This window comes from Rhinoderma darwinii, chromosome 6 (genome assembly GCF_050947455.1).
Source record: "Rhinoderma darwinii isolate aRhiDar2 chromosome 6, aRhiDar2.hap1, whole genome shotgun sequence".
In the NCBI taxonomy this organism is placed as follows: domain Eukaryota; kingdom Metazoa; phylum Chordata; class Amphibia; order Anura; family Rhinodermatidae; genus Rhinoderma; species Rhinoderma darwinii.
Genome location: NC_134692.1, coordinates 62,385,900 through 62,399,128, shown reverse-complemented (window position 1 = coordinate 62,399,128; position 13,229 = coordinate 62,385,900). Strand labels below are relative to the sequence as shown.

General features: G+C 40.2%; 1 protein-coding gene across 2 annotated transcripts in view; it reads right to left on the bottom strand.

Annotated features, from left to right (window-relative positions):
• The window catches only part of CREB1 (cAMP responsive element binding protein 1), a 101,895-nt gene that overhangs the window by 55,715 nt on the left and 32,951 nt on the right, over positions 1–13,229 (bottom strand). Inside the window, exons 2-4 of one of the 2 annotated variants that reach the window (XM_075829878.1) lie at positions 12,323–12,427; positions 2,230–2,351; positions 1,907–2,053 (exon numbers count right to left, since the gene is read on the bottom strand). In XM_075829878.1, the coding sequence (XP_075685993.1) occupies positions 1,907–2,053; positions 2,230–2,343 (261 nt within the window). In that variant the 5' untranslated portion in view covers positions 2,344–2,351; positions 12,323–12,427. The remainder of the gene's footprint in view (positions 1–1,906; positions 2,054–2,229; positions 2,352–12,322; positions 12,428–13,229) is intronic. The other variant, XM_075829879.1, reaches the window with a different exon arrangement.

The following is a 13,229-nucleotide window of genomic DNA, read 5'->3' as shown; positions in this document are numbered from 1 at the left end:
TTTTTAAAGTGAGAACCAATGGCGGATGTATGCAATTATATAATAAAGTCATGATGTGAAACATGTATCAGAGAAATGTCTTAAATTATTCTCCCTGCGCAGTCTACTGCTTCTAATATTGTGAAATGCCACATAAAATGACAAGGAGATTACAGAAATTTCACTGTACTATAACGTTCATACAAAAAATATTAAGCTGCATTATTATATTTCTTTACAGAAATGTCAACTTAAGATGTTATAAAATACAGTTTCTAAAAGAGGATGCACCCACTGAACAGCTGGTGATTCAAAGCTATATGCCAAGTAGCAGATCCCTTTCTGCTGATTGTTTACCATGCACAGCTCCGTACATTTGGTAGTGGCTGTGCCTGGTACTACAGTTAAGTCCTATTCGCTTGAATAGGACTTATCTTCAAAAAGATGCAGTACCAGACACAGTCACTACCAAACATGTAGAGCAGTGCATAGCAAACAAAGAGGCCAGAGTGCTGTGGCCCCTTCAATCAGCTGATCAAGCGGGTGCTGGGAATAAGAGCCACGTCGATATGATGTTGATGACCTATTCCAAGAATAGGACATCAATATCAAAGTTGAACCCCTTAATGACCAAGCTATTATTTAAGTTTTTTTCCATCGTCTCATTCAAAGAGCTATAACTTTATTTTTGCGCCGACGTAGCTGTATAAGGTCCTGTTTTGTTTGACAATTTTTTAATAGCACCATTTTGGGGTACATAGAATTAATTGATTAACTTTTATTAACTTTTTCTTGAGGGGGGGGATAGAAAATAAAACAGCAACCGTGCAGTTTACCGTGTGGTATAAATAACACAATAACTTTATTCAGCGGGTTGTTACGATTGCAACAATACCAAATTTATCTAGATTTTTTGTGTCTCCATATTTCAAGAGTCATAACTTTATTTTTCTGCCGATGCAGCTGTACAATGCCTTTTTTTTTTTGCAAGACGACTTGTAGTTTATATTGGTACAATTTTGGAGTAGATGCGACTGATCACATTCTATAAAAAAATTTTATAGGCATGATTCACTGGAAAAAAACAATTTTTGCATTGCTTTTTATTTTATTTTTTACTGCATTCACCGTGCGGGTTAAATGATGTAATAACTTTATAGTTGGGGTCGTTACGGATGCGGCGATACCAAATGTGTAGCTATTTTTTTTTTAATAATAAAGCATTTTGTAAGGGGAAAAAGTGTTTTTTTTTTTAGTTTTTTTTTAAAATTAACTTTATTAAACTTTTTTTTTTTTTTTACTAGTCCCACAAGGGGACTTCACTATGCTATACTTTCGCTTTTATAATTACAGTGCAAAAGTTTTGTATTGCAGTGAATTAGTGTCTGTACGTGTAAAATGGATCGGCATCTGCTAGGCCATGCCTCTGGCATGACTAGTGGCAGACCTGGGGGCATTTATTAAGTAGGGTGCCAGTGCTCCCTCCCTTTCCAAAACCACTCAGATGCGGCGCTCGCTATTGAGCGCCGCATCTGAGGGTTTAAACTAGCAAGATGGATACGGATATCGATCTCGCCAGTTAGAGCAGGTGTGCTCCCTGCCATCAGCTACCACTGGTAGATGAGAACAGGGAGATTTAACGGCTCCCTGCTCTATTTATTTATTCCGATGCAGCGCCGTAAAAAGGCTATTGCATCAGAATAAAAGCCCGTTAGTGGCCGCCGTAAAAACACTAATAGGTGGTCACTAACGGGTTAAAACAAAAGAAAATGTTTCAGTGTTTTTTTCTATTTATTTAGGAACACATACGAAGAAAATGGGGTTATATTTTAATTTGTACTGCAATAATGCGGGTTTGTATTTATAATAATTGATTTGCAAAATGTGCTAACCAATGACAAACAAAATGTGAAAAGAATTGACTCACTTGCACTGTCTGCATTTGTGGAGACTGTATAACAGATGGTTGTGCAGCCTGGATAACCCCGTGTACCTGTACTGTCTGTCCATTTGGAAGTTGGACTAACGTAACAGTTGGAGTAGATGATGTTGCGTGTGCAGCCGCCATGGAAACCTAACAAGATTGCAAAAATATATATTATGGCAAAGCATATGACATTACATATAACTGTTAAACATATACATAGAACTTATTGGCAAATCTACTTTATTAAAGAGAAAATGAATTATAACGTTTATCGTTATCAAAGATAAAAAAAAAAGCTTCCACAATTTCTAATAGCGCTATACCTGTGCTAATGTTGCAATCTGTGGTTGGGTTTGAATAGTCATATGTTGGACTTCTGCCTCCGTCACAGCCGCATCACCACTCTGCTGCGTCTCTGCTCCAGATTCCATGGTCATTTAGTTACCTAAAAAGTAGACAAATGTATTCTTTACCAGAAAATGGAAAACTATTTCACTTAAATTTGTTGCACTAAATTCTTTCAGATGTTCCTTGCAATATATGTAAAAATTAAAGGTAATTTTATGTTTTTTTCTATACAAAAATCTGTTGGTTGCTATCGGAAATGCAACCAGGTGTCAGTCATGCGATATAAAAACGTAGCTCTATGTAACTCATCTAAGATTCCAAAATGTGCTGTTGTATGGGAACAGAAAACAAAGCAAAAATCAGAAGCCTCTGACATAAATGAAAATTCAGGAGAGATATAATAAAGCAATTCTGCCAGCATTTCATTTGAAGAGAAAGAATGGCATCTGTCACTAATCCCAGTTCCATATTATGCTGTACTAGGGTCCCATATTTATATCACAAAAGTAAACAGAAAGCCCTTATTAACCCGTTAGTGACCGGCCAATCGTGTTTTTACGTCGGTCACTAACGGGCCTTATTCCGATGCTATTGACTTTTTACGTTGCGGCATCGGAATAAGTAAACAGAGCAGGGAGCTGTCAAATCTCCCTGCTCTCAGCTGCTAGAGGCAGCTGAGGGCTGGGGGCATCCCTGCTCTGCCGGGTGAGATCGATATTAGTATCGATCTCACCCGTTTAACCCCTCAGATGCGGTGCGCAATAGCGAACACAGCATCTGAGTGGTTTTGGAGAGAGGGAGGGAGCTCCCTCTCTCTCCCACCGACACCCGGCGATACGATCGCCGAGTGTCAGTGTCTCTAATGGCAGACGGGGGCCTAATAAAGGCCCCCAGGTCTGCCAGTAATGAATGCCTGCTAGATCATGCCGCAGGCATGACCTAGCAGATGCCTGTCCGTTTTAAACGGACAGGCATAATACACTGCAACACAGAAGTATTGCAGTGTATTATAATAGCAATCACAGAATCGCATATTAAAGTCCCCTAGTGGGACTAGTGAAAAAGTCGTCCTGCAAAAAAAAAAGCCCTCATACAACTGCATCGGCGAAAAAATAAAAACGTTACGGCTCTTCAAATATGGAGACGCAAAAACAAATAATTTTGAAAAAAAAGCGTTTTTACTGTGTATAAGTAGTAAAACATACAAAAACTATACAAATTTGGTATCGTTGCAATCGTAACAACCCGCTGAATAAACGTATTGTGTTATTTATACCACACGGTGAACGGTGTAGATTTAGGATGCAAAAAAAAGAGTGGCGAAATGTCAGAATTTTTTCTATTCCCCCCCCCCCCAATAAAAGTTAACCAATAAATAATATGTCCCTCAAAATGGTGCTATTAAAAAATACAACTTGTCCCGCAAAAAACAAGACCTTATACAGCTATTTAGACGCAAAAATAGAAGAGTTATAGCTCTTGGAATGCGACGATTGAAAAACATAAAAAATAGCCTGGTCATTAAGGTCTAAAACAGGCTGGTCATTAAGGGGTTAAAATGTAAACTCTGCGCACACCACATTTTGAGCTTACATAGTCTGTGTGTATTGGGTGGACTCCCAACATCTACCTCCGATGGAAGACTGACATACAGTGGGATACTTCACCCATAGGCTACCGTTGTTAAAAATTTAAAAAAACATATACCGTATTTTTGGACTATAAGACACACCCAGGTTTTAGACTACATAAAATAGGAAAAAAATTCATATTTTACAAAGAAAAAACTATTGGTTAAAAAAATTATTTGTTCAGTTTCACCACATTCTGAGAGCCATAACTTATATTTTTCCATCATTTGAGCGGTGTGAGGGCTTAGTTTTTGCGGGACGAGCTGTAATTTTTATTAGCACCATTTTCTCGGTACATACGATTTTTTTTATCACTTTTTATTTAATTCTTTTTAGCGCTATGGTGACCAAAATACAACGATTTCGGGGTTTTAAATAATTTTTTTTACGCCGTTCACTGTGCGAGTCAAATAATGCTATATTGTAATAGTTCTGGCTTTTACGTACGCAGCGATACCAATTTTTTTTATTATTCTTTTATTTTTACGTTGTGCTTGGGGAAAAAGATTTTGTTTTAAGTTGTAAAAAAATTTTTACGCTCCTAAAACATAAACTTTTTTTTTTTACACATTTTATTAGTTCCCCTAGAGGACTTGAACCAGCGATCATTAGATCGCTGGTACAATACACTGCAATTCATGGATGAGTTACGGAAACAGCGTAACTTGCTGAGCTATGCGGTTTCCGTAACGCCCATAGTAGTGAATGGCAGTTACAGAAGCAGAATAGCATGCTACGGTTTCCGTAACACTAGCACACACACACACACACACACACACACACACACACACACACACACACACACACGTTTTGCGTGGCATTTTTTTTTTTCCAGTTTTAAGGGCAGCAGCAGGATATTATATTAAAGTAAAATATCAAATGCACTACATACAACTGCGTTTTAGTTTGTGGAGTTTTTAAGGCAATTATGTGGTCAGTGGCGTTTTATTTCAAACGCGGCATGCTCTGGATATGGCTTTTTTTCAGGCGTTTTTCCTATGGGCTTCTCTATAGGATTTTAAAAACTCTGGGGGAAAAAAGCATGTAAAATATTAGACCAAATGGAAAAAAATAAATAAATAAATCACTAAAAACGCATGTTTTACTTTAATAACCGAACGGTATTTTGATGCAGTTTAAAACGTCACTAAAATAGTGTGTGTGAAGGCCTTATGGGGATGCTTTTATAGCCTATGGGCGATGGATTCGTTAAATGAATACCTAATAGTGGAATCTACCATAGTCTACAGTATGTTTAATGGATAAGTCATGAAAAGGGTCATGAAAGTCCGTTTAACAGTTACCATTATAGCTTGTGGTTGAAGAATGCCCGTTTGGCATCCATCAGTCTACATTTAACCCCTTAGTGACCAGCCTATTTTAGGCCCTAATGACCAAGCTACTTTTTTCGAATTTCTATAGTCGCATTCAAAGAGCTATAACTTTTATCTATTTTTCTGTTGACACAGCTGTATGGGGACTTTCTTGCAGAATTAGGCCTCATGCACACGAACGTATTTTTTTCCTCCCATAAATACGGGTCCTTGGTCACACGTATTCGACCTGTATTGCACCAGTATTTACGGACCGATGCCCGTAAATACGGGTCCGGTGTCACCAGTATTCCACCCGTATTTACGGGCACGTTTTCGCTGCAAAATTGCACTGCACTAATCGGCAGCCCTTCTCTCTATCAGTGCAGGATAGAGAAGGGACAGCCCTTTCCGCAGTTAGGCTGGGTTCACACGACCTATTTTCAGGCGTAAAATGCCTCGTTTTACGCCTGAAAATAGGGCTACAATACGTCGGCAAACATCTGCCCATTCATTTGAATGGGTTTGCCGACGTATTGTGCAGACGACCTGTAATTTACGCTTCGTCGTTTGACAGCTGTCAAACGACGACGCGTAAATGGACTGCCTCGGCAAAGAAGTGCAGGGCACTTCTTTGCCACATAATTTGAGCTGTTCTTCATTGAACTCAATGAAGCACAGCTCAAGATTTACGAGCGTCTCAGACGGCTCGCAAAATGCGAGGAGCATTTAGGTGTGAAACGAGGCAGCTGTTTTCTCTTGAAAACAGTCTGTCTTTTCACACGTAAATGACAGCTAGCGTGTGCACATACCCTAAAAGAAATTCATACTTACCCGGCCGTTGTCTTGGTGACGCGTCCCTATTTCGACATCCAGCCCGACCTCCCTGGATGACTGTGACTGCTGCAACCTGCGACTGACCTGTGATTGGCTGCAGCGGTCACATGGGCTGTAACGTCATCCCAGGAGGAAGAAGCAGGGAGTTCTGGGTAAGTATGAACGTCTTTTTTTTACAGGTTGAGCTATATTGTGATCGGTAGTCACTGTCCCGGGTGCTGAAAGGGTTACTGACGATCGTTTAACTCTTTCAGCACCCTGGACAGTGACTATCCTTTGACATCGCCTAGCAAAGCTCCCGTAATTACGGGTGCACACACACGTATCCACCCGTAATTACGGGAGCCCCACAGACTTCTATGGGCCTGCCCGTGCCGTTATTACGGCCTGAAATAGGACATGTTCTATATTTTTCAACAGCACGGGCACCTTCCCGTAAGCATACGGGGAGGTACCCGTGGCCAATAGAGGTCTATGGGCCCATAATTACGGGCGTTTTAACGTTCGTGTGCATGGGGCCTCAGTTGTACATTTTAATGGCACCATTTTGGCGTACATATCATTTTTAGATTAACTTTTTGAGAACTGTGAATCTATCTTCGGAGGCCCGCAATTGCATTTTAGGGCCACCGATGGGTGAGAGAGGGAGCTCCATCCGTCTGTAAACAAGTTAAATGCTGCAGTCGCTATTGACTGCGGCATTTAACGGGTTAAATGGCCGCAAACTAAGTAAACTTCAATCGCGGCCGTTGGAGCAGGAGCCCAGCTGTCATCAGACAGCTGAGCACCCGCTCCAGCCTGCACGGGACACCATTGCAGGATTTAGACTGGGCCACCGTGAAGAGGCAGCGGCCTAGCCTAAGGCCCCTTAGTGACCGCCGTGAAAAAAGACGTATTGGTGGTCACTAAGGGGTTAACAGATACGTTGGGAGCTTTTCTCTGCAAATACTTCAAATTTAGGGCAAAAACCATGATGTGAACGCAGCCTTCCAGTGACCACAGGGCTGTGATAGAATAAACAAAAGTTACATTTTCACTCTCTTTACAAATAAGAGGATATGTGATCTAAACTGCTGCTCTACAGGCAGGGTTGCAAAACATAAAATATGGTATAAATTAAATATATACAGTTCGGTCCAGAATTATTTGGACAGTGACACAATCTGCATGATTTGGGCTCTGCATGCCACCACATTGGATTTGAAATGAAACAACTGAGATGCAATTGAAGTGTAGACTTTCAGGTTTAATTCAAGGGGTTGAACAAAAATATCCTGTGAAACGTTTAGGAATTGCAACCATTTTTCTACACAGTCTCCTCATTTCAGGGGCTCAAAAGTAATTGGACAAATTAACATTACCATAAAAAAATGTGTTTGTTTTTTTTTAAATACATTGTAGAGAACCCTTTGCAGACAATGACTGCCTGAAGTCTGGAACCCATGGACATCACCAAACGCTGGGTTTCCTTCTTTGTGATGCTTTGCCTTTACTGCAGCTGTCCTCAGTTGTTGCTTGTTTGTGGGTCTTTTTGCCTTAAATTTTGTCTTAAGGAAATTAAAAACGCAGCTCGATCGGGTTGAGATCTGGTGATTGACTTGGCCATTGCAGAATATTCCACTTCTTTGCCTTTAAAAACTCCTGGGTTGCATTTGCAGTATGTTTTGGGTAATTGTCCATCTGTACTGTGAAGCGACGTCCAATCAACCTTGCTGCATTTGGTTGAATCCGAGCAGAAAGTATATCCCGGAACACTTCAGAATTCATCTTGTTGCTTCTGTCTTCAGTCAGACATCATCAATAAACACTAGTGACCCAGTGCCGTTGGCAGCCCTGCATGCCCATGCTATCACACTGCCTCCATCATGTTTTACAGAGGATGTAGTGTGCTTTGCATCATGAGCCGTTCCAAGCCTTCTCCATACTTTCTTCCTCCCATCATTCTGGTACAGGTTGATCATAGTTTCATCTTTCCAGAGAATGCTGTTCCAGAACTGGGCTGGCTTCTTTAGATGTTGTTTGGCAAAGTCTAATCTGGTCTTTCTATTTTTTAATCTGATTAATGGTTTGCACCTTGTGGTGAACCCTCTGTATTTGCTCTCATGAAGTCTTCTCTTTATGGTAGACTTAGATACTGATACACCTACTTCCAGGAGAGTGTTCTTCTCTTGGGTAAATGTTGTGAAGGGGTTTTTCTTCACTAAGGAAAGGATTCTGCGATTTATATTTTTTAGGGCTGGATTTTCTGGAATGGTGGGTAGGTTGGTAGTGGGACTGGCCATTTACTCTTTCTCCATTGCAGGTTTTCCAGGTTGTCCTCCTCAGTTACTGCACAAATTAAAAATTCTTACTATACCCCTAGATAAAATACCTTGAAGGGTGTTACTTTACAATCTAAAATCTCTCACTATATAATCACTAGATTAATTATTTGAGGGGTTTAGTTTCTAAAATGGGGTCACTTTTCTGGGGATTCTAATATTTTGAGCTCTGGAGGCTCTGGAGCCTCGGTTTTCATGACACGGGGCAGTAAATACCACCATAATAGACCTCAAATTTTGCATGGTGCTCTTTACATTCTGAGCACTACCATGTGCTCAAACAGCAGTTTATGACCACAAATGGGTTATTGCTGTACTCGGGAGAAATTGTGTAACAAATTGTGGGGTGATTTTTCTTCTATTACCCCTAACTAAAATCCTAAATTTTGGCCTAAAGCAACAAATTATTGGAAAAACTTTTTTTTGTTGTTTTCATGGCCCAAATCGAATAAATTCCATTAAACACTTGTGGGGTCAAAAGTGGAAACAATACCTCTAGATGAATTCTTTGAGGGGTGTCATTTAAAAAATGGGGTCACTTTTGGGGGGTTTACATTCTACTGGTACTTTAGGGGCTCCGCAAATGCATCATGGCAACTGAAAACAGTTTCAGAAAAATCTGTCCTCCAAAAGCCAAATAGCACTTCTTCCCTTCTGTGCCCTGCCGTGTGCCCAAACAGCAGTTTACAACCACATATGGGGTATTGCCGAATTCAGGAGAAATTGCTTAAACTGTGGGTCCTTTTTCTCCTTTAACTTCTTGTGAAAATGATAAATTTGGGGCTAAAGCATTTGCTTTAAAAAATTTTTTAGGTCAAAATGCTTACTTTACCACATGAAAAATGTCTTGAGGGGTGTGGTTTCCAAAATGTGGACATTTGCTAGGGGTTTTCACAGTTCTGGTACTGTAGGGGCTCTTCAAATGAGTCACCGGAGAATGATTCCAGCAAAATCTGCACTCCAAAAGTCAAATTACACACCTTCCCTTCGGAGCCCTGCCTTGTGCCCGAACAGCAGTTTATGACCACATATGGAGTATTTCCGTACTCTGCAGAAGTTCCTTTACACTTGTTGGGGTGATTTTTCTCCCTTATTTGTTGGGGAAATGAAAAATTTTGCTAAAGCTACATCTTATTGGGAAAAAAAAAAAATAATCTTCTGCCCAATTCTAATAAAATCTATGAAACAACTGAGGTTAAAATGCTCACTACACCTCTAAATTAATTCCTTAATGGGTGTAGTTTCCAAAATGGGGTCTTTTTTGGGGTGTTTCCTTTGTTTTGGCACAAGACCTCTTCTGACCTGACATGTTGCCTAAAATATAATCTAAAAAAAAAAAGGAGGGCCCTACAATCCACTAGGTGCTCCATTGCTCCTGAGGCATGTGTTTCAGTCAACAGCACACTAGGGCCACATGTGGGATTTCTAAAAACTGCAGAATCAGGGCAATAAGTATTGAGTTGCGTTTATCTTGTAAAACCTTCAGTGTTCCAGAAAACAACGGACTAAAATTGTAATTTCTGCAAAAAAATGTATATAAAAAAAAAAAAAAAGTGAATTTGTACATTTCCTTTCTACTTTGCTTTAATTCCTGTGAAACGCCTAAAGGATTAAGAAACTTTCCAAATGATGTTGTCACGAATACTTTGAGGGGTGCAGGTGATTTATGGGGGTTTCTAATATATAGTCCTCTCAAAGTCACTTCAGGACTGAACCGGTCCCTAATATAATAGGCTTTTGAAATATACTTGAAAATGGGAGAAATTGCTGCTAAACTTATAAGCCTTATAACGTCCTAGAAAAATAAAAGGACGTTTAAACAACAATGCCAACATAAAATAGACATGTGGGAAATGTTAATTAGTAACTTTTTTGTGCGGTATAATTGTCTTACAAGCAGAATTACATTTCAATTTAGAAAAATGCACATTTTTTTCAAATATTCTCAACATTTTAGTGTCTTTCACAAATAAGGAATTCATTTAATCAACTAAAGTTTACCCCTAACAAAGTCCAAATGTGTCACGAGAATCTTAGAATCGATTAGATTGGGGAAAGCATTCCAAAGTTACCAGCACATAAAGTGACACGTCAGATTTAAAAAATGGTACTGTCATTTAGTCCAAAAGTGGCTGCGGCAGAAAGGGGCTAAATGGTATGTGCATATATATTTAATTTATACTACACGGTCGAGTCACATTATTATGACCACCAGTTAATATCCAGAGTATTCACCGTGTGCAGCACGGGTAGCAGCTAGACGGGCTGGGAGTGACTCAATAAGGTGCTTGTAGGTTGTCTCAGGTATCTGGAGCCATGCTGACTGCAGTGCATCCCACATTTGCGGGAGGGCGTGGGGGATCCATAGAGCGAACAAGACGATTGAAGTGGTCCCACAGATGCTCAATTGGGTACAAGTCTGGCCAGGAAAGCACTTGGAAGACTTGGTCGTGCTTTTCTAACCACTGTCAGACATTTCTAGCCGTGTGACATGTCGCATCGTCTTGCTGGAAGGTTCCATCTGCCCAATGACAAACAGCATGTATGGGTGGACGTGATCTGCAACGATGTATTCCTACCCAAAACGGTTGAAACTGCCTTCTACATAGATGAGTGGGCCAAGAGAATGGCATGAAAAAATTCCCCAGACCATAACGCTGCCGCTACCATAAGTCTGATTCGGAGCCCCATACGCTGTAGGGTTCGCTGAACTGTTGCTTTAGACACACGTGTGGTTGCCCCCTAGTTGGTTTCCATTGCAAGCTGCTCCACTGTAGTGTCGTTCGGCCCTCGCGCACCATGTAGCCGACGTTCACATCTCACATCAATGACTTGTGGTGCTCCGAAGTTTCCACGTTGTTTATTCGCACACCTTATATACCCACCATGCCAGCCCGCGAACACATCCCTTCCTTCATGGGCTATGCGCTGCAGATGTCGAAAGTAGGAGGTTGTCATCATAATGTGACTCGACTGTGTATATTGTATGTGTAGCAGCACTGTGCCTGTAGAGCAGCATTATAGAGCACTTCATCTGCTGTAAACATTTGCGGACATGCAGTCACTAAACAGTATAGAATAAAAACGATGTTAAGTTTCATGTAAATGCTTTAATACATAAGGCTGTGTTCACATTACCGTCTGTGTTCCGCTGAGGGGTTCCGTCGGGTTAAGCCCCTCAGCGTAAAGGCAAAATGAAAACCTCAGCTTCCGTTTCCCTCACGATTGAACCATAGCTAATGGTTTCTGTCTGTCACCGTTGTGACAGGGTACCGTCGTTTTGACGGAATCAATAGCGCACTCGACTGCGCCATTGGTTCCGTCAAGAACAACTTCATTTGTAATACATTTTTTTCTGTAACGCAGAAGGTTTTACATGAGAAACACAGCTCAATATTTATTGCCCAGATTCTTCAGTTTTTAGAAATCCCACATGTGGCCCTAGTATGCTAACAGATTGAAACACAGACCTCCGAAGCAGGGGAGCATCTAGTGGATTTTGGAACCTCCTCTTTATTACAATATATTTTAGGCACCATGTCAGGTTTGAAGAGGTCTTGTGGTGCCAAAACAGTGGAAACCCCCAAAAAGTGGCCCAATTTTGAAAACTACATCCCTCAAGGAATTTATCTAGTGGTATAGTGAGCATTTTTTAACCCCACAGTTTTTTGGGCGAATTTCTTGGAATTAGTCTGTGAAAAAGAAATCTATATATTTCTTCTAAAAAAACAAAAAAAAAAAAAAGATTTTTAATTTTTACAACAAAGAAAAAAAAAAAAGCACCCCAACATTTGTAATGCAATTTATCCGGATTACGGCAATATGCCACATATGTGGTAACAAACTGGTTTGGACCGACGGGAAAGCTCAGAAGGGAGGGAGCGCCAGTTGGAGGGCAGATTTTGCTGGAATTGTTTTTTGCTACATTTGCAGGGCCCCAGGGGTACCAGAACAATGGAAACTCACCAGAAGTGACGCCATTTTAGAGACTACACCCCTCAAGGAATTCATCTATGGGTGTTGTTATCATTTTGACCCCACAGGTAGTTCACAGAATTCATTTGAATTGGGCTGTAAAATAAAAAAAAAAAATAGTTTTTTTCCAATAAAATGTAGTTTTGACTAAACATTTTTCTTTTTGAAAGATAATAAAATACCAAATTTTGTTATGCAATTTCTCCTGAGCATAGTAATAGCCCTTATGTGGTTATAAACTGCTGTTTCGGAACATGGCAGGGCTAAAAAGGGAAGGACCGCCATTTAGCTTTTGCAGCTAAGATTTTGTTGGAATGGTTTTCGGGTGCCATGTCATGTTTGAAGAGCCCTTGAGGTACCAGTATAGTAGACACTCCTGAGAAGTGACCCCATTTTGGAAACTACACCCCTCAAATAATCAATCTAGGGGTGAAGTTAGCTTTTGGACCCTACAGTTTTTTCACAGAATTTATTAGCGTTGCGCCAAGAAAATGAAAAATGGATTTTCCTTCTAAAAATATGTCGTTTTACCTAAAACATTTTCCTTTTTACAAGCAACAAAAAAGAGAAAAGGCACAACATAATTTAATTAACTAATTTCTCCCGGGCACGGCCTGGGCACAACAGCAAGACAAGGGAAACAGCACCGTGCAACATTTGAGATCTACTTTGGTAACATTTACTGCATTGTGCCATGATTACAGAGAGGCAAAGGTGTTGAAATAACAAAAAAACCCTGAGTAGTGACCCAATTTTGGAAATTACACCCCTTAAGTTATTCATCTGTTGAAGTGAGCATTTTAATGTGTTTAGGGTGCACTTAATTGTGCAGAGTGAAAATTTTAATTTATGAACAGCTTGTGCGACATGCAAATTTTCATTGGAGGGGCCTATTTAT